The sequence below is a fragment of the Mustela putorius genome, unplaced genomic scaffold (genome assembly GCF_011764305.1).
Source record: "Mustela putorius furo isolate JIRA1106 unplaced genomic scaffold, ASM1176430v1.1 tig00003845_pilon_pilon_pilon, whole genome shotgun sequence".
NCBI lineage: Eukaryota > Metazoa > Chordata > Mammalia > Carnivora > Mustelidae > Mustela > Mustela putorius.
Window position 1 is genome coordinate 51,061,460 of NW_025421998.1, and position 19,322 is coordinate 51,080,781.

Consider the following 19,322-nt stretch of genomic DNA (forward strand, 5'->3'; position numbering starts at 1 on the left):
GGCTCTCTGTGTAGCGGGGAGCCTGCCTCCCCCTCTTTCTCTGCCGACTTGCGATCTCTGTCTGTCAAATAAATAAATAAATAAAATCTTAAAAAAGAAAGAAATTGATGCTCAATTTAAAATCAGTTAAAGTTCAAAAATCAATGAAGAATCAATTAAAATCAATTTATTGATTTAAAAATGAATTATCACTTGTATTTCCTAGTCTTTCACTCTAAACCATACCCCAACTATAGCAGGCAAGCAAGAGGGAGAACCTAGTCCACTTAGGTCTCTTAGCTCTGGAGGGTCACGTTTTCTTTCAATTAATCTTTCCTTCATTCATTCAACATTTTAAAAATACCCACCTTATCCCAAGTTCTATCTTTGCCTTTAAATGGCTCACAACAAAATAGAAAATGACAGACATGACTTACCACAATAATGTGTAGAGTAAGCAAGAATATTTGGTGGAAAGATAGCACAGAGATGGAAGTAATTTGCTCTATCAGAATTTTAGAAAAGATATCACAGAGCGGGCAATGTTTATGTTGGTCTTTGGATGATTTAGTAAGGTGTCACCAATTCAGAGAAAATTGAATTTAGCAGAAACAGAACAAATAAAGGCATAAAAGTGTGAAAATGCTTGATATATTTGGGAAACATAAAAGCTAACGAGAGTAGTTAGATCCTTTGCTTGATTAACGTATACATCTATCCTCATGTACTGATTTGCAAAATCTTTATTTAGCTTTGTTCTGTTCTGAATCATGAAAATAATAAAGTTGATTTTCATGTCTCATGAGTACAGAGTGAGTTTTAAAACTCTTACTCAGGAGCTTCTCCAGGGATACTCTTGCCTATTTCTATAAATGCATCTTAGCCAACTAAAATGACTTTTGATTATTTAAAATGATTTGATTCTAACGAATATGAAAATTACTTATTTACTACATTGTAACAGTCATAGTTTTATGGTGTTTCAAAATAGCTGTATACTTAGAAATTACATGATAAGCAAAACTTACCAAACATCTGAACTACATCAATATGGTATTGCCACTTTGTGTAAAAAATGGAGAAAAATAAATGTCCCTGTCACTGAGTCAGAAAATTTCTATAAAGTTCTATAAGTAATGGTTGCATTTAAGCTTTAGACCTAATAAAGCTGCATGAGAACTTCATGTGTCAAGAGATTGTGTTAAAATTACCTAGTGTGTCTTATTACTCTGTGATAATAATTATTACTTGATGGAATAGCATGATGGGTGTGAGATATTTTCTACATCTGCATCGGTTTTATCTTTTTTTAAAATACAAAAGTACTCTGATTTACATAAAATACATCCTTATTTTTTAATAACTCTAACATTGATTAGCCTCAGTAGGCAATGATTTTGCCCAAATTTAAGAAAAATGACTATTCATTTAACATTATTTCATTACAGTTAGTTATTAGATTACTAATCATGACCAATACTTATAAATATTTGTTAAATAGCTGCTTTAATCAGATGTTTTTAGTGCTTTTAATTGTGAATAATTATATGTGCTGCCAAAGCAAGCACATTAATTGTGAATGATTAAATCAGCACTATAGAAAAGACAACTCAGTTCTGTGGTCCTTCTATCAAGGTTTTAATTTTATGAAAACAGACTCTCAATGACATTTGCCTTCTTGTCAGTTCAGAGTATTACCTATTACCTTCTCTGCAGAGCTTCCAAAGAAAAAATAAAGAACCTACATTGAGAACTTCCTGAATTCATCCCTGTGTGTATACCCTCAAAAATGAAGAAAATTGGGGCAATTTATTGAAGTTTAAATGGCATTCACCTAAAACATGCAGGGAAATGGTTTGGGAGGTTTAAATTATCAGTGTAATTGCTTTAATTCTCTAGGTTGCTTTTATAAGTGGACAGAACTTTATCTTATCCAAATGATGATTCCAATTGTTTGTATTTTTACTCTCAGTACTCTGAATCACATTTATGTCCTGCATAACCCATGTCTTAAAAATAGCCCACAAACCTCAATGCAAGAGAGTTCCAGAAGTGAGGTTTTTACATTAATGATCTTCCTGTAGTTTTCTTTGCAGTAGCCAGCACCTTTCAGTTTGTCAGCGTTTTTACTCTAATGTCTCAGAAAAGCTTTTTGAAAGCTATATTCTGAAATACACCTTGTTCTTTTGTTTTTAGATATTTGAACACTGAGTGATGTTTCAAAATGTTTTATTAGTAAAATCCATCTGATTCCTATTAAAATTTTTCTCTAATCTCTGAGACAGAGTGAAAGGAAAGAGTATTTATAAGCAAGATAGCTCAACACTATCTAATTCTGGAATAAGTTTTCCAAGTATCATTCTGCCTATGATTCATTAGTTTCTCTGAGTTAAGAGCTTGTTACTAGGATAACATATTCTTGAAGATACTATCTAAAATACCAGATTTTTCAAAAATATTTTTAAAAATTGTAAGAACTTGAGATTACAGAGCCTTTACACTGACACTTCTTTCTTTCTCACTAAACTGTATTGCAAATAACCTTTTGATGTTTTAAAGGTTTTTCTTTGGCAGCTAAGAAAAACACTCTTGAAAGTTGTATTTAGTGAATTTACCCATGTATAAATATCCCTAAGCTAGTTGGTTATCCTATGGCATCTGGAAGAAAGGTGCTATTGTTTTAGATTCCATGACTGAAGTATAGAATAATCAATTCAGAGAGACCCTGGGGGGAAGATTCACTCACATATGCTGTAGAAACTTGGAATTCCTGAGTTTTTAGGTTCTTTTCTTCAGATGAAGAGACAGATGAGTTTCTATTTCAGTACAGTGTGTGGTGACATCGGTTCCTTTTCATACCATATTATAATTTGACCATCAGTTTGAATTTGAGACTATTGACTTTAAATTTTCTAAGAAAGCTCCTTTTTTTGTTAATACCTTTGTTATTATTACTTTCCTTTTGTTTGCTAATGTTCTGGCTATGCAGTTCCTGGTGCTATATACCAAGCTATATCATCAAGGTATTCCCAGGATATATCATCAGATTTAGTTCTGCCAAAACACTCCATAAATTACTTAAAGTTCCTCTTCATTTCTTGCAAAGCACTGTTTGCTACGCTTGTCCTTGAAAAATCAGTGTAATTCCAGAAGATCATTATACATTTGCAAGGCAGGAATTCGTCCCATGTTTCCACATGGACATCTGCATAGTTATAAGAACAGTAGAAGTTAAATGAAAATGCACAGTTATTTTCCCTTTAAAATGCACTGTTATTTAGCTTTGGTTTTGTTTGAACATTTTCTCTACCATTTATTTAATAGCAGTTGGCTAAGAGCAGCTGTGTCTCATGGCTTTCTATTGTGAAGTGTCCAGAAGTGTAAAGTGGTTGAATATAAAAACACTGCAAAAGTACAGATAATAGACTGCCCACTTTCTGTGTACTGCAACTTCCCTGAGGTTTTGTTTGCAGGGCCCAGCTGCATATACAGACATGATGGAATTTGGTTTGTAAAGAACCTACAAAAATTACACAAATAACTCAGATTTCTAATGAATAATACACAGACATGCACCTGCTTCACGGACTTCATAGATTAGTTTTGTGACCAATAGAAAAGCCCCTTGGAATTCAATTACATGGCTGCAAAACAGAAAATAAAATTGGCTATACTTTCAGAACTGCTATCAGCAAAATGAAAATATTAACTAGTTCTCCAAGCAAGCTTTGGGGTGGGATTGTTTCAGTTTGCTTTGCTTCTTTCAGATTTACTATAAAGTCATAATATTCTGCCCATTATTATCTACTATTCTTGCAGCTGGAGCCGCTTGCCGAAGATATTCTCCACCAAACCCCGAATATGAATGCTGTTGTTTCTTTACAGAAGATCATTGAAATTCAAAGTATGTCTTTAAAGTTTCTTTTTAATTTCTAATCAGGTACAACTAATTAAACTTATACTGAAAATGAAAGCACATGAAAAACATATTTGAGTTTCCAAATATGAGAAACATATTTAGAATTATAATTTGCACATATTATATATTCACACCTAAATGTGTTACTACCTTGCTCTCAATGTGGTGATCTCACCTTAACTCAGAGGCTCCAGATGTAGAATCTTGTATTTCTCATATTTTCCAAGTACTTGGATTTTTTTTTCATTACTACCACTAAGTGTCTGTCCAAAACAATACAATAATCTAGAAATTTTGATTATATTGTCTAATTTAACTAAGGATAAGTTATCGTCTAATGATGTTGGAATTCAGCAATCATTTACTGTTTTCTTCCTTTCCTATTTTTTTAAAACTTTATTTAGTTTTATTTTTCTATGAATCTAGTAAAGTAAAATTATGGAAGAACTTAACATTTATGAATATTATATTTCATGGAGAAGTATGTTCTTTTTTTTAGTTTAATTTATTTTTTGTATGTGTATATGTTCCAAAATTCCATTGTTTATGCACCTCACCCAGTGCTCCATGCAATACGTGCCCTCCTTAATACCACAACCAGGCTCACCCAACCCCCGCCCCTGCAAATACTAACTCCTAGTGAGGATTGTACCTAGCATTTGTAAATCCAATATTCCCCCAAACTCTTAGCAATACCATGTGGATTTTAATTAGCATTTTTCTTTAAATTTTTTCTATTATTTGAGTTTTTTGTGTATTTTATAGTCTCTTAGTCTTGGTTCCTTAGAGGATAATGATCAGGAGGACAGGAATCACATCTTTTCACCCCTGCAGGTAACTGTAAAAAGGGTTGGCAGCAGAGGAGAGGTTTGAAGTGCATGGGAACCTGGGACTCAAGTGTAGGCAGATTTAAGTAGGTTGGATTTGATCTTCAAGGCCCTAGGAACCAGAGTTTGCTCCAAAGGGAGTTTCTGAAGAAAACCTCCCCTTTCTTAGTCATGGACATATAATGTAGTAAATGTTGTTGGCTTTTCAGCAACAATGCCTTCCTCACTTGTACTCAAAAGAAGCCTGGTTTTCCTCGTGAATCTTTGTCACCAGATACCAGGGGAAAATGAACTTATGCCCAGCTCCAGGAGAGCAGTTCTTAGTCTAAGGCTAAACTAGACAACCCACTTAACAGTGATTGGTTAAGGAATGGGTACGTGATGCAATTTTGGCCACTGAGACTCAGAGCTGGCTTCTTGGGTGTTCAGCTGTGTAGTCACATAGACCCCACACTTAGAAGGACCCTATGCATGGTTTAATGCTCTTACTATTGCTATCTTTAAATTTGTATAAAAAATTTTGAGCAAGGGGCCCACATTTATTTTGCACTGAGCCCTGCAAATTATGCAGTCAGTCCTGATAATATTCAAGGTTAGTGATGTGAAAAGATACTTGCCAAAAAAGACTGATAGTAACATCACCCTAGGGAGGAAGAAGTAAGGTTGTGGTTGAGAAGGAACAGAATGGTGAGTTGAGGTAAAGAGAAAGACAAATATGAGAGTGATCTCTTGTCATTTGGGACATAGAGTAGAAATCACTACAGAGAAAGTTGTTTCAGACTTTGGCTTTGACACTATGTGGTACATTTTTTATGTAATTCTGTGAATTGTGTATCTTTTGAGGCCATTTAATTCTATGTCTTTGGGGCCACTCTTCCAGACTACAGAAACAGAAAGGGGCTGCATTAGGTCCATAAAGCAATAAAATTAAAGTCAGTGTTTCCAAGTACCAAATTTTATAATGGCTTGAGAAGTTAAAATTATGGGCTTCTGGCCTAGCAAACAATGCTAAATTTCCTTATAAACTATAAAACTGTGCTCTTACTTTTACCTTTCTCTGTTTTATAACCAGTCTTCCATTTTAAGTGCTCTTACAGGAATCCAGGCCCTTCACTGGGCTCCCCATTTCCTCTTTGGTGGGGAAAGTAGTTAAGACTCACCACATAATTTGGATCCCAGTGCAAAATGAAAATGTGTGAATGCTTCCATGTTAAAAAAAAATTACCATAATTCAAGAAGGTGACCACAGAGCATTGAACCAAACATGGGGACTCTTAGGTACATGGAAGACCTTTGCAGCTGCACTGGTTGCCTCTAAGGTAGCCTTTGTTAACTGAAGAACCTTCTCTTCACATATGTCTCTGAGCATCACACAGGTGCCTCCTTTTAACTTTGGGAGGTGTTTGAATTTCAGCCTACCTCTTAGTACAGGTTGTGAAGGATTATTTTGTGCTACAGTTTGAGACTGCAGTATCCTAAAACTATGTAAATGTTGAGAAGCAGGATTTGTAGCATGTGGGAAACATTCAGGCAAGTTCCTAGATAGCCTTGTCCTGAGGCAGACAGCAAGGTGCTGACAGGCCTTATATGAATTTCTCTTTGAGAACTGAGTCCCCCAACTGAGGGTATGCAGGTGCTGGAGGCTGTGATTAACATTGGCCTTTTGCCTGGCCACATGTATGAGAATATTTGGCAGCAGGACCATCCCTGTTGTCCTGTCCTTGTTTATGTTTTACTCTTTTAACCCAGAAGAAAAGACCTTACAAGGCAGTACAGCAGAGCAACCATTCCTTCTGACAGGTAATAAAGACCCCTTCTGACAGGTCAGGTTCTGGTTTCATCTCAAGATGGTGGATATATACAAAGATCAGCCATTTTTGAGATGACGAAAGAGATGATCAGGTCAAGAAGCTTCATGTTTGCACATGCTGTTCACTCTAGCAAGTGTTTTGCCTCATCCCTATTAAGTTTTCTGGATTTAGCTCAGATGTTCTTTCTTTTGGGAAGCTGTATATCCCTTCATTGTCATTCTAGATTAGGTACATTTCCTGTGTGTTTTCATAGCAGGGCTTGTTTTTGCTGATATTCTTTGTTTTTAATTGCTGAATTCTTTGCACAGTATCTGGCACATAGTAGGCATTGTGCAAATGTTTACTGAATAGATGAAACAGCTTATCTTTCAATATTTGCCACATTATTTTTCTTAGCCCAAGTTGATTTTTTTTTTAACTAACAAAGGTAATTATACTCCTTGGCTAACCCATGTGGAGAAAAGATAAAGAAGAATGGGCAAAATATATGTGAGCTCTTTTTGTCTTCTTTTTGTCAAAATTCAATCCCATCATTCATAATGATGAATCATTTCTAAGAAAGAATTTGAATTACTTGTGAGCTACCATTTCTGTCTCTAATCTTTGAGGCGGCAATTCTCAGAGCTGAAATTAATTGTTGGCTGATGACTGTAATCACCAACAAGTGATGCCAGGTAAGAGTCAGCCCAGAGAAGGATAAATGATCCTCATATGTATGTTTCCTTTCCTAAAACCCATCCTAACAACTTATAGAGTCTATTATACTCTTCTTCCCTTCTTTTGCATTGCAAGATGAGAAGCAAGGTTCCCAAATGCCTTTTTTCACACCAGTCTTGGCCCATGATAACATGTTCACTGATTTTGAAGGGAGGAATCATGAAGTGAGTTTTCCATAAAACTTAATTCATGTAGTTTGAAAGACTATAATTTTAAATTCTAAAACATACAATGAATGATATTGATATTGATCTGTGAAACCCCAAAATATGAAAACCACAAGTATAGAGCCATGGTTTACTTTTATTTATTAAAATGTTTAGTAAGAAGAGTACTCTTTTTAAGTGTCAACCAATTTTCTAGATCTCCTGCATGATAATAGTGATAATCATAATATCTTTTGATTTGTAGATCAAGAAAAATATGTATGTACACAAGGATTTGAGGATTCTTTAAAATTTTTGCTGCAACCCTCAAGTGGTTTGGAGCTGATAAGTTGAAAAACACTAGTGTAGAGGATTTAAAAATGACAGGAACTTCAGTACTCACAAGGCATGATGAATAAGCCACTTAACTTTTCTGAGAAATTTCAAGAGGAATGGCTTCCTACTCTACTAAGTTGGATCTACGGCAACAAAATGGGAAATAAGAATCAGGATCATTTTAAAAAAATAGTTGTGGTCTTTTTCCCATCTGCCCCTACTCATCTTTTCCCCACTCTAGGGATTCTTCCTTTGTTTAGTGGATTGGGGTCTTCTTAGAATTCCTTGTTATGCCAATCATAGCAAAATGGTTACATAGGCCAGAATGAGAATGAGGAAGGGAGAGTATTTGTCATGTATGTTCTTGTCAAACAACATCCATTTTTCCAGCATATAAAATTTGTCAGTATAGCTAAATCTCTCTCTCTCTCTCTCTCTCTCTCTCTCTCTCGTTCACACACACACACACACACACACACACACAGTTATTTAGGTCAATGAGAAGTGAATTTGTGGTCCTCTGAATTTACCCAGCTTTTGAGGCTAGTATGAAAAGAGAATTTTCTCATTGCAGCAGAATATACCATGTGACCAGGTATTTGACTTAGTTGGTCAGTATCCACTAGTTCAAGCACCACAATGAATTAAGAAGTAACATGGGATGCCTGAGTGGCTCAGTAGGTTAAGTGTCTGCCTTCGGCTCAGGTCATGATCACAGGGTCCTGGAATTGAGTCTCGCATCAGGCTCCTTGCTCCATGGAGAGCCTTCTTCTCCCTCTGCCTGCCACTCCCCCTCCTTGTGGGTATGCTTTCTCTCTCTCTCTCTTTCTCACAAATAAGTAAAATCTTAAAAAAAAAAAAAAGAAAAGAAAAGAAAAAGAAGTAACAAATGATGTTAAAAGCAAACAAAGGCAAGCTAATTTTGTTGATTTCGTTTCTACTCTATTTCCAATAGAAATAACTAGTTGGTAAAATAAAATACAGGCATTGTTGATGTACCTACTAAGTGGATAATCAGAGGAGTGTATTCAGTTCTCTTGGCAATCAAGAGATCTAGATAGTAATTAATGAAGCAAAGCTATTAAAGTAAGACTTGTTCTAAGGAGAAAACCATTGTCTTTTTTAAGTGAAATGCCATTCTCAACCATTCCTCCCGTTAGCCTAATACCCTTTATCTACCCCCTTACAAAGGAGAAAGGGCATCTGTACCAGACAAATGAGAAGAAAATCCAGATTGCTTCTAAGCTGTAAGGAATTTGTATACATATCTTGTTGTAAGGAAACTGTCCAATATCTTGACCTCATGGGGCTATGCACACCAATTAAAAAGTTGTCCCCTGTATTGCAATATGTGCTACATGAATCATCTTAAAAGCTTTACTAGCTTCTTGACTCCACATCCAAATCCTAAACCACACTCAGTTTTCTTCTTTTTGTTCCTTCTTATTTTATTTTGATTTTCTATCTTTTTTTTTTTCTTACTTCTTTCTCTTTTCCTCTCTCCTCCATTTTTATCCTATTGCGATCCAGGGGAGAAGAATAAGAGATAACCCACAATGTTGGGAAGGAACTTTTAACTCATAAGGATTTGGGGATTCATTTCAGTCAGAGAAGGAGCATGGTCAAATCTGCATTTCAAAAGATTATTATGCCTGCAGTAAGGACAGGAGATTTAGCATTGCTTATTGTCATAGATGAGCAATTTAATTCAGAAGTAGAATTGAGTTGGTATGGTAATTAATTGACATGGAGGGGATTAATGGATTTCTAGATTTCAGACTTGGACAACTGAGTAGATGGTGGTGTCACTTTCTGTGATAGGGAACGGTGCAAGAAAAAATGGTTTGAAGAGGAAGATGAGAAATATTAGACTTAAGAAGAAGAAATTTGGGATGCTCAGCTGGCTCAGTTGGTAGAGCATGCAACTCACCCCATGTTGGGCATAGAGTTTACTTTAAAACAAGAAGAACTTTTGTTAAATAAAGTGCTTGAATTTAGCAGGGAAGGCAGGACCATCCTAAGTATCAGTTTTTTACTACAGTGAAGTTATCAAGGGATATTAGATTAAATTATTTACACAACACAAATCCTGTAAGCTGCTAGCAAAAAAATCAACAATTATGATTGTTTTCAGTATGCCAGGTATTGTTTTAAGCACTCTTACGAATATAAAATTAACTTATTTAATCTTCTTAACCCTATGAAGTAGGTACTATTTTCATTTCCAGTTTACAGCCAAGTAAACTGAGGCACATCTAGGTTAGTTAACTTCCCCAAAGTTAGATATTTAATAAATGGATAAAGGCAACATCATAAATCAAGCCGTCTAGCTCCAGAGTCTATAGTCTTAACCGTTATGTTATTCTGTCTCACAAATAATTCTTTTTTTTTTTTGCAATTTTTATGTATACCTTTTTCATTTCTTCAAAAAATGACATGTTTAGGATAAAAATTAATTTAACTGAAGATTTGGAGTTTTGGAAGTTCTGGTAAATTGAGGTTTAGTCAGTTAGTCCTAGAAGGGTAGTACCAAATTACAAGGAGCCATGGAGCTATGAATCTACATTGGAGCCCCTTGTAAACTTGCAAAATACATCTAATCACAGAAAAATGCAAGGATTGGCAGAATTTCAAATCCCTGCCCTGTTGAGTTTAAAACCTTGACTGTTGTCAGGTGTGAGCTGCTATTTGTCATAGATTTTTTGGCTGAGACAGAGGCCTTGACGTTGCAGACCTAGGCCAGGCAGACCTTCATTGAAGAAAAGCAGCATTAAATATTTTCCTACTATTAACCCCACCAACCCTTATTCGCATCAGAGCCAGGTCAAACTTGTAATGTGGGTCTTTGAAAGTTGATTTTGAACTTCTAAGTAACCATTCTCTTGAAATGTTGAGATTCTGATTATTGTTTGGTAGAGCACTAATACTAGAATGTACCAAAACCAAAAGGAAAATACGCTATCTACATAGAGTCTTGTCTGGACTTTTTTTAAATTCCAACTGCTTCTGTAATTATGATTTTTCTTTCACTCATGTTCTGCCAAGGCAAAACTAATAAAACTATGAAAATAAATAAAATTATGCATGTTTCCAGGACTGAACACTCTTTAATTTAAGAATAGGAATGCATTGTGATTATATAGTCAACTGTTAACACCCAGATTAGCTTCACACATACATTTGATTCCATTCACTGAGATAAGGTGTGTTTAGAAAGTCAGGTTCAGGAGATCATTTGCTAGGTATTTATATATATTATATCTAGTCATATGCATATCATAAATAGCATAATTAATTTCCTCATCTTGTTCATTAATGAATTAAGGCTTAAACAAGTTTAGGTCTCTTTTTGCAGGCCTTTCCACAGGCAAGCAGTAAAACTAAGATTTGAACTCTGATGTGACTATGCTATCAAAGCCCACTTTCTGTTAAATCATATGACTTCCTATTCCTTTCTTCACAGATATAAACAGAGTTTTACCACATTTCCTATTCCCAGGTATCCCAGGATAGACACTAAACTAGGCCTCTCCTAAAATATGATAGATTCTGCCTACATTAAAACAGGCTATTTTAATACATTACTAGACTTACTAGAATGTAAAGGAATAGGAGGGGGAAAAGAAATAAGCTGAAATTTAATAGAGAAAGTAACACAAACAGGGAGAATATCCCTGGGCCAGATGATAATATCAGTGCATGAGAAGGCCTAAGGTCTGCATCATAGTTGGGAATATGAATTTAATGGGTACTAAAGAGGTTTTATCTTGGTCCACTCCAAGTTCTGAAGGACGCAAATGCAATTTTTTTCTGGAGGATAAGTATCCCTAATTTAGACCCTAGTATATGCAGAGATCAAGTTCAACAAAATATGAATTCAAATAAATAAATATATACATATTTAAATAAATGGATAAAATCAAGTACACAAGGGCACAGGCCGCTAGGGAAAGTTAACAGAAAAGAGAAAAAAAAGAAAATAATAAGCCTTATTTTTGGCATTAAAATGGAGAAAGGGCACTATTTTTAAGTAATGATAATGGATTAAAAATACTCATATACTTTCACTCCTCCATGGAACTGCACTAAGATAATAAAAAAGAGAGTTTTTGTTCTGTTTTTCAGACATACACTCATAGGAATAAAGAATGAAAAAGAAAATAGTAGGAGCCTGGAGAGCAGATGACCATCTGTTACTGTCTTAGCAGACCTTAAGGGAAAAAAAGAAATCCCAAGCCAGTACTGGCAGGCATATCTCTGCCAGAGAGGGATACATCAGACCCATATGCCATAGAATTGTCAACCCACACACCTAAGACTCTTCAATTCATTTCATTTCATTTCTCATTTCTTTTAATTCAGTTTCCTTTCTTTTCTTCACTTTTACATCCATCTTGAAAACAATAACACTTAAATTCAGTTGCCCTTCTACCTTTCAATCTGCCTTAAAAATCTTACCTTTCTACTTTACCAACCTAATAAAATCTAAACCCTTGATATATTCTACAGAAAACTTCTTCCCACACTGGACCTAAATAAACATGTCTGCGTATGATTGTCCTGAATTATAGCAGTTTGGCCTCCTGTAAATTTATGATCATCAAACTCAAATGGACCCATTATAATCCTGCTATGTTTCTCAAGTCAGCTTGCTCTATCTCTCAAACTACTCTTTCACATTTCTCTGTCCTCAAACCTCTATCCACCTTACCCTTACCCCCCCCTTAATCTAAGCAACAAACCTTAAACTGTAGCTGCCAAACTGCCAATTTTTTAAATTTTTTTTAGACTTTTATATAATTTTTTATTTTTTATAAACATATATTTTTATCCCCAGGGGTACAGGTCTGTGAATCACCAGGTTTACACACTTCACAGCACTCACCAAAGCACATACCCTCCCCAATGTCCATAATCCCACCCCCTTCTCCCAAACCCCCTCCCCCCAGCAACCCTCAGTTTGTTTTGTGAGATTAAGAGTCACTTATGGTTTGTCTCCCTCCCAATCCCATTTTCTTTCATTTATTCTTCTCGTACCCACTTAAGCCCCCATGTTGCATCACCACTTCCTCATATCAGGGAGATCATATGATAGTTGTCTTTCTCCGCTTGACTTATTTCGCTAAGCATGATATGCTCTAGTTCCATCCATGTTGTCGCAAATGGCAAGATTTCATTTCTTTTGATGGCTGCATAGTATTCCATTGTGTATATATACCACATCTTCTTGATCCATTCATCTGTTGATGGACATCTAGGTTCTTTCCATAGTTTGGCTATTGTGGACATTGCTACTATAAACATTCGGGTACACGTGCCCCTTTGGATCACTACGTTTGTATCTTTAGGGTAAATACCCAATAGTGCAATTGCTGGGTCATAGGGCAGTTCTATTTTCAACATTTTGAGGAACCTCCATGCTGTTTTCCAGAGTGGTTGCACCAGCTTGCATTCCCACCAACAGTGTAGGAGGGTTCCCCTTTCTCCGCATCCTTGCCAGCATCTGTCATTTCCTGACTTGTTGATTTTAGCCATTCTGACTGGTGTGAGGTGATATCGCATTGTGGTTTTGATTTGTATTTCCCTGATGCCGAGTGATGTGGAGCACTTTTTCAAGTGTCTGTTGGCCATCTGGATGTCTTCTTTGCAGAAATGTCTGTTCATGTCCTCTGCCCATTTCTTGATTGGATTATTTGTTCTTTGGGTGTTGAGTTCGCTAAGTTCTTTATAGATTTTGGACACTAGCCCTTTATCTGATATGTCATTTGCAAATATCTTCTCCCATTCTGTCAGTTGTCTTTTGGTTTTGTTCACTGTTTCCTTTGTTGTGCAAAACCTTTTGATCTTGATGAAGTCCCAGTAGTTCATTTTTGCCCTTGCTTCCCTTGCCTTTGGCGATGTTCCTAGGAAGACTTTGCTGCGGCTCAGGTCGAAGAGGTTGCTGCCTGTGTTCTCCTCAAGGATTTTGATGGATTCCTTTCGCACATTGAGGTCCTTCATCCATTTTGAGTCTATTTTTGTGTGCGGTGTAAGGAAATGGTCCAGTTTCATTTTTCTGCATGTGACCATCTAATTTTCCCAACACCATTTATTGAAGAGGCTGTCTTTTTTCCATTGGACATTCTTTCCTGCTTTGTCAAAGATTAGTTGACCATAGAGTTGAGGGTCTATTTCTGGGCTCTCTATTCTGTTCCATTGATCTATGTGTCTGTTTTTGTGCCAGTACCATGCTGTCTTGATGATGACAGCTTTGTAATAGAGCTTGAAGTCTGGAATCATGATGCCACCAACTTTGGCTTTCTTTTTCAATATTCCTTTGGCTATTCGAGGTCTTTTCTGGTTCCATATAAGTTTTGGGATTATTTGTTCCATTTCTTTGAAAAAAAATGGATGGTATTTTGATACAAATTGCATTAAATGTGTAGATTGCTTTAGGTAGCATAGACATCTTCACAATATTTGTTCTTCCAATCCAGGAGCATGGAACATTTTTCCATTTCTTTGTGTCTTCTTCAATTTCTTTCATGAGTACTTTATAGTTTTCTGAGTATAGATTCTTAGCCTCTTTGGTTAGGTTTATTCCTAAGTATCTTATAGTTTTGGGTGCAATTGTAAATGGGATTGACTCCTTAATTTCTCTTTCTTCTGTCTTGTTGTTGGTGTAGAGAAATGCAACTGATTTCTGTGCATTGATTTTATATCCTGACATTTTACTGAATTCCTGTATAAGTTCTAGCAGTTTTGGAGTGGAGTCTTTTGAATTTTCCACATATAGTATCATATTATATGAGAAGAATATTTGAGCTGAAGTTCCTGCACCCTGAAAGAACTCTGTGTATGTGTACAAAAGTTTCTTTAAACATTTGTTTTATTTTACATGCATGAGGTGAAACTCCAAAAGGCTGAGAAAACCAGTAGGTTAAATAATTCAACCAGTTTACACAGGATTGGGAATAGTTTGCATTCCTAATAGCCAGACTGGAGAGACTTTGTAATACATAAGGCAACATGCAGAAATATCAAAATGGTTTTCTCTTAGTTTTAGGGCTAAATTAGCCTTACCCTAAAACCTGCTCTGGAGCCAGTCTAACAAAGAGTACCAGCTAGCCTCAAAGGGATCACACTAATTATAAGTAATTTAACTACATGCTGAAATAAAGTCCACCATCTTCGAAGAACACAACAAAATTCAATAACCAGATATGTTCAGAATAACAATGACAGGCATCCAAATGAAAATTACCGGATATACAATGAAGTAAGAAAATATGGCCTAGAAATATAAGACAAATTAATTAAACAGAAACTAACTCAGAAACTCAAGGCATGATAGAATTAGCAGACAAGAATGGTAGTTATTCCTAACATGAAGAGGAAAGTTCAAGCATAATGTGGAGAGAAATGAAGAACCTAAAAAACACTCAAATGGAAGTTTTAGAGATCAAAAATAACAGTATTGGAAATTTTAAAAATTTTGTACCCTGGAAGGGTTAATGGCAGAGTATATACTACAAAAGACAAAAACAAAACAAAATAAACACCAAACAAAAAATGAAGTTGAGGAAGTAATAGAAACTATTGAAGTGAAGAATAGAGAGAAAAATACTGAAAAATAGTATATCAGTGGTATATTGGACAGCATCAGTTGGATAACATCTATAATTCGAGTCCCAGAAAAGGCAGCAGTTGGGGAAATATTTTTTAAAATAGTGGGGGAAAATAAAGAAAGAAATAGTGGGAAAAGGTTTTGTAATTTGATGAAAACTGCAAATCCACAGATCCAAGAAGCTCAATCAATCTCAGGCAGAATAAACATGAATAAAATCACATTGAGGTGCATTATAATGAAATCTTAAAAGAATCCAGAAAAAAGAAAAATCATATTACATACAAAGAAACAAAAATAGAGATGATAAGAAAAAGATAAGAATCTTTTAAATATCAGAAGTATTACATTAAGTTAAAGAAGCCAGATATTAGGGATTGCAGAGTATATGGTTCTATTTATATGAAATTCTAGAAAAGACAAATGTACAGTGGCAGAATTTCAGTGATTGTCAAGGGCCAAGAAGGAGGGTAAGAACTTGACTCAAAAGGGCCAAAAGGAGGTTTAAGGGTTGAGGAAAATATTCTGTATTTTGATTGTGGTAGTCGTTATATGTATCACTGCACACATTTGTCAAATATGCATCATAACCTGCCCTTAGAATTGGTAAATTTTATTGACGGTAAACTATACTCAGTAAAGCTGATAAAAAAAATAGTTATGAAATGAAGGAAAAATACTAGATTGAAACTTTTAAAGAATATCAGTTGCAGGGTTCCTGGGTGGCTCAGCGGGTTAAGCCTCTGCCTTCAGCTCAGGTTATGATCTCAGGGTCCTGGGATTGAGCCCTGCTTCGGGCTCTCTGCTCAGTGGGGAGCCTGCTTCCCCCACTCTCTCTGCCTGCCTCTCTGCCTATTTGTGATCTCTCTCTCTGTCAAGTAAATAAATAAAATCTAAAAAAAAAAAAAGAATATCAGTTACAGAAACAGTGTTTCTGATCAATTTAAAGAAAAACATTTAAATTAATCCCTACAAAAGCAAAGGAATAAATGAACAAGTTGAGGATAAACATGCAAACCATAGGATTTGATTTTGAAAATCTGTAATTGGGCTTTCAAATTTCAAAGGTGTCTATTTCTTGATAGAATCATTGATAAAATTCCTGTTCTTAGTGGCATAAATTTATGTTCTGTTCTGGAATAAAATGAAACTGAAAAGTCATATGATTTTGTAGCATCTAAATTTAGTAAGCAAAATTTTGTAGAATCAAAAATAAGGACAACTTTCTTGATAAGCTTGGTTTACATAAAATGTTTGCCAAAGAAAGATACCTATGAAAAGGAGGAAAGGGGTGCCTGGGTGGCTCAGTGGGTTGAGCCTCTGCCTTTGGCTCGGGTCATGATCTCAGAATCCTGGAATCGAGCCCCACATCGGGCTCTCTGCTCAGCAGGGAGCCTGCTTCTCCCCTTTCTCTGCCTACTGTCTACTTGTGATCTCTCTCTCTCTCTGTCAAATAAAGAAATAAAATCTTTTAAAAAAAAAAGAAAAAGAAAAGGAGGAAAAAGACATTAGTCATGAAAATATTTGTTGTGAAATAGTCACTCATTTCAGTATTTTAAAAATTGGAAGTGAAAATGTTCCACGTTAGCAGAAATTACCACATAGTACTACACCTCTAAAGACAGTATTTCTCAACCAAAAACACTATCGTCTCTTAAGAAGAGTAATTAAAGATGCCACAATTTCAAAAATAATTAACTGTTAAACTCCGCCTTGAAGTGCAGGCAATTTTATGAAAACATCTAAAATATTTAGACCACATTGAAACATTCTTCATAAAAATATAATGATATTCTGTCAGTAAGAAATATGGCCACAAAATTTACTAACGTGATTATTTATCCGCAATCATAATTCTGCTTATGTTATTTTCTAATGTTTAGATAATCAGTATGAAGTAGTTATCATGCTGTGGCACACATGAATTATTCAATTTTTGGTTTTTTAGAATGAATTTTAGTTGTGAAAATAACTTTTGAATAGGACTATTTTATATTTTATAGATCTACTGATGAAAACAATTTGTTGACCAATAAATAAGCATTTCAGTGACATATAATTTTTATTTTTAGCCCCATTTTAAGCTTAAAATTACCCCAACTTGGATGAAAACTACCTGATCACTCTTGATATACCAACTCTCAGAACATCATTATTTTTCATATATACAATGCTTTGGAACGCAGTAAGTTTCTCCATTTAGCTTTAAAAACCTATCTTAAAAAACTATTAGGAAGCTCTGAACTCTGGAGAATCCATGAAGTGAGGTGTTTTGTTAGTCCCAGGTGATAATAATCTCTGAAGTTGTTGGGGCTTGGAAAAGGTTTACTACCAGTTTCTTGTCGTATGAGAACATGGTGTGTAATAACAAAAGACATTTTATTCAAATCATAAGAACAAGTCTGAGAAGTGACTCTTAGCCCCCATAATGGTGAGGGGAAGGGTGAGGTTTCTGGAATGAGGAGGCTTTTGCAGTGTCAGAGGCTTTGGTTGGTAAAACTTTGGACAGTTGGGTTATTTTTAACACAGACCTTCGTGCATCGGCAAATACTTTTTTTTTTTTTCTAAATTTTTCATTACCAAGAACAATGTGGTTTATGCTGAAGTCTGATTATTCAGTACCTGCAAGAGGTCCTCTCCTGGCTCCTCTGACACAGTAACTCCATCTTTGGCCTGCCCTCTAATTCTTGACCATCTGCATCCATTACCTAGTTTTTACCTTTATTTTAGATTCATTCTTTCCTTTGCCTTTATCAGGTAAAACAAAAATGCAGAATAGTGTAGGCTAAGTAGTCAGAGAGGAAGGAAGGAAGGGAGGGTGGGAGAAGAGGAAGGCAGGAGGGAAGGGAGGGAGGAAGGAGAAGGAAGGAAGAAAAGCAAAGAAAGGGCTGGGTAGGGCAGGAGAGGAGGAAGGAAGGAAGAAAAGAAAAGAAGGAAGGAAGGAGAGAAGGAAGAGGAAGGAAGGGGAGGGAAGGAATGAAAGAAAGAGAAAGAGGGATGCCTGGGTGGCTCAGTGGGTTAAGCCGCTGCCTTCGGCTCAGGTCATGATCTCAGGGTCCTGGGATCGAGTCCCGCAACGGGCTCTCTGCTCAGCAGGGAGTCTGCTTCCTCCTCTCTCTGCCTGCCTCTCTGCCTACTTGTGATCTCTGTCTGTCAAATAAATAAATAAAATCTTTAAAAAAAAAAAAAAAGAAGAGAAAGAAAAGGAGGGATGGGGAAGGGAAGGGAGGGAGGGAAGAAGAAAGTGAAAAGATAAAAGAAAGTGCTGAAAAGTGGGGAGATTTAGTGGGCAAAACAAATAAGGATAGAGGATATGACCAAAGGAGTGTGCATGACCAGTTTTAATGGAAAACCAGTCTCTTTTGACAGTTTTATTGCTTTAGGAGAGCAACCCAGTGGTTGCTGGTTTCTAATATCTTACTCTATAAATAGCAGCTCCTAAATACTCGAGCAGTAAACCTTGGTTCATTTCTCTTGTGTGCTAATAAGCATATTATTCTCATGCCAACAGATAGGATTTTCTAGCACATATGTTTCTGAAAGAAAAAAAAATACTCATCTTGTGAAAATATAACCCATAAATTTGGAGTTTGAATTGGCTGCATATTGCACAGTCTATGCTATACCCACTTCATTTTAATTATTCTCCTTTACAAGTAGAGATAGTAGTCTATGAATGCATTATTAATGTAGAATATTTCCTTTGTTTTTATAGGCTTCACCAGAGGCCATATTGAATTCAAAGTTTTGGGTTATTTCTGAGTCAGAAACCTCATACATTTGGATAAAAACCAAACTTCCAACAGTTAACCTTAACTTAGCAGGATATTTTATACACATTAAATTTTATTCAAAAAGGTCTTAGCTATTTAAAATTCTTTCTTACTACTCACATATATAAAGGCTAAATGTTAAAGGATCATTGTCAGTCATTCTGCTGAAGATCATTATTAATGATTCATACCTTCTGTCTTAATTGTG

At 35.7% G+C, this 19,322-nt stretch overlaps 1 protein-coding gene across 13 annotated transcripts in view; it reads left to right on the forward strand.

The window, feature by feature from the left end:
• HDAC9 (histone deacetylase 9) overlaps positions 1-19,322 on the forward strand; it is a 924,856-nt gene that overhangs the window by 879,468 nt on the left and 26,066 nt on the right. For all 13 annotated transcript variants that reach the window (XM_045062751.1, XM_045062752.1, XM_045062760.1 and 10 more), the window contains one exon: positions 3,799-3,883. In XM_045062751.1, coding sequence (XP_044918686.1) covers positions 3,799-3,883 — 85 coding nt within the window. The remainder of the gene's footprint in view (positions 1-3,798; positions 3,884-19,322) is intronic.